Source organism: Centruroides sculpturatus, unplaced genomic scaffold, assembly GCF_000671375.1.
Source record: "Centruroides sculpturatus isolate CEXI.00-Female unplaced genomic scaffold, Cexi_2.0 scaffold77, whole genome shotgun sequence".
NCBI lineage: Eukaryota > Metazoa > Arthropoda > Arachnida > Scorpiones > Buthidae > Centruroides > Centruroides sculpturatus.
Window position 1 is genome coordinate 293,988 of NW_019384320.1, and position 2,983 is coordinate 296,970.

The window sequence follows — 2,983 nt, forward strand, 5'->3', positions numbered from 1 at the left end:
TTTAAAGAATTAGATAATAAAATTAGATTTAAACACGTCCCGAAGTAATTAAATTCATTTGAGATTTATAAATAATGCGTACATCAGAATATATTGTAGTAATCCGGTGCAATGCATAATATAGCATTTGAATGAAGAGGATAAATGAGTACTTAGTGAAAGTTTCTTTATTTTGACGATCATCGATTTAACCTTTGAAAAAAAAAAACAGAAACATATTTTATTACATATTACGCCATATTATCTCGTCTCGAGCTTAATTTCTATCGTCTCGTCTAAAAATCCATAATTAAAATTTGGTCGAGCCACCGCGGGGTTGTAACCATCACGGAACATAAATTATTACTTTTATGGACGTCACAAGATAATTTATATAGAAAAAAACACTAAATTAAATTTAAATTCTCTTCGAAATTAATAACATTTATAAATTCGAATAATAAAATTATCCTCTGTTAATTGTAGAACTTTCAACGCCAAGTAGATGAATGGTGGAAGGAACCGGAACTGTTACCATAGTAACTGGAGGGGGAGGGGAGGGGGTATTTTACAGCCGCGCGATTAGCAACAGTCAAAAGACCGGTCGATTACATCACGTCTTCCAACAGTAGAAAGATCAATACCCCGAGTAATATAAGTAATTTCTAGTCCTCACACGGTATTAGACAGATGGAATATTTGGTAAAAATATTCTTTTTATTATTATCATTATTCATTATTATTATTATTATTATTATCAGTATTATTATTATTTATCCTGCTTATATTAGAATTGACAATCAGGAATAGATATGTAACAGATAAAGTATCACTTATTTACAAAATGGTTTAACCTTCATCAAATTCGTGTATACGTGTATATTGTCAATATCATTGAGCAAAGATGATATCATCATCATCTTTTTTTTTTTGTCTTTTCAAAATTACTCAATAATAAATTTAACATAAAAATTCCGTATTGAAGATTCGTTTACTTTTTGCACAATTTAACAAAGTTTAAAGTAAAAAATAAAATAAAAAAGGCTTTGAAGAGTTGAGTTGGGACATACAAGGGATTACTTTCCTCTTCAGTTTATATCCCGTTATTCAATAAATTTTATCAAAAAAAAAAAATTGTAGATAATCTGTAGAGGAGAGACCATTTGGGAATGAGCAAAAAATCACTTCTTTTAAAATATTTTTCCCGATAGAAAAATAAGAAAAAAAAATAGAAGGAACGTTGATGCAATCCGGATATGAAGTCGAAGTTTTTCTGTCGTAACAACACGGTTGAAAAAATATAAAAGAAGATGGATTAGGAAATATCTTCTTCAATCAAAATCAAATAAATATTCCGTTTCTAATTTAAATTCGTAATTCAAATTCGTCTCTACGATTAATCATCTGAATATTCTCATCGGAAACAGTGCACATCAGTTTATAGTTTGTTTTCTTCTTTTTTTATAGTCAGTTATGGTCGTTTATATAATTAATAGTAATAAAAATTGGAAGAGAACGGATAAATTGGGAGGAAAATGTGTAAAAGATGTTTCGTATAATGATAAAAGGATGCATCGTAATTGATTCGGTATGACAGACTCGAATGAGAGAGATTCGGTTCACATGTTATCAAAGACGAAAATGATATTAATAATAAGATGATGATAAGAAACATAAGTTGGACCCACCATACACGACGTGATTTCATCGAAATCCGAGTTCTGGGAAGGCGACATAATTAAATATTTTTATAATAAATAGTTCTGCACACACCTGGCATTCAGTCATATCCTGTGCTCTTCCTCCTCTTCGTCGTTCTCCACTACCACTGGCAGCAATTGCCTGTGGTCCGATAATTTCCTCTTCTTACCTTCCGATTTGCTTTCATCTTGGCTAGTGAAAGCCGACAGCCATAGTTTAATTCCTCGATCTTCGACTCCAGCAGATTTATCTGTCTCGGGAAGTCGAAAAATCAAAGCCACGCCTTCGCAGGCTCTCGGTGTCACTCGAAACTGTCGACCCGAACCAGGTAAAACTTCCACTGAACATGAACGTAAATTAAGGCTAGCTAACGGCCTACAAGCCGTTAACACTCCTCTAAGAGGGCATAAAACGGCGAAATGTTCGCTCGAAGTTCTATAAACTCTGACAAACATTCTCTGACCCGGGTTACTAGTCGACTTGAAGATCTCAAGTATACCAGACATGATCTCTCCAGCTTCCGGCCGACTGTAATCGGTGGAGGTGCCAAATCTTAAAGATGGTACGCAGGGCATTTCAAACTCAATTCAGGATCCGTCTAGATCTTTAGTTCTTCGTCCACACTGTCAACTTACGACATACGACGTTATTTAATCTGTGCATTCTTCCGGCCATTTTGTGACGTAAAATACTCCTCCCATGCCATTGGACGTTGGAGCATTCTGCGTTAGTTGTCCCTCAAGCATGCGCAGCTATGCAGTAGATTGCCCACGGATCGATGGAAGAACGCAGAGATAAGCAGAAACCGAAACCGTTTCCTGCGCAGTCGACCTGGCAAATGGAAATAAAATTGCTGTATTAAAAGTCAAGACGCGTGTGATAGAAGTTAGAAAGCAAAATTTAATAGAAGTCAGTCAAAATCGTCGGATCCCGATTCAAAGAAGTGGAAGATTACTACTCCTTCAATTTGACAGGATTCTTTTTCCACCAATCTTCTACAAAAGAAAATGACGGAGTTAGTGAAAAGTGCACATCTCTGTGTGTTAAAGTGTCTATAATTCAAATAAAATAAGCCAAAAAGGGTGTTAGATAAAGAGCAACTTTGTGCACTCAATCGATTTTTAATAAGATCTTTTTAAAGATGGCGATATTGATTGCAAAAAAATGCTCGTTTTAAACTCTCATAATTTAAGACTCAATAAGATTTCAACCATAAAAATCGATAAAAAAATGTATATATTTTATAAACTTTGAATTGTTAATTCGTAGCAAAATAGCGAAGAATTTAACATATAATGATTCA

General features: G+C 34.0%; 1 protein-coding gene across 1 annotated transcript; it reads right to left on the reverse strand.

Annotated features, from left to right (window-relative positions):
- Nucleotides 1-239: 239 nt before the first annotated feature.
- On the reverse strand, nucleotides 240-2,693 carry LOC111625027. Its single transcript, XM_023368036.1, has one exon. It carries the CDS (start codon nucleotides 2,253-2,255, stop codon nucleotides 1,764-1,766), a length of 492 nt encoding a protein of 163 aa, XP_023223804.1. The 5' UTR covers nucleotides 2,256-2,693; the 3' UTR covers nucleotides 240-1,763.
- Between the last annotated feature and the right edge of the window lie 290 nt (nucleotides 2,694-2,983).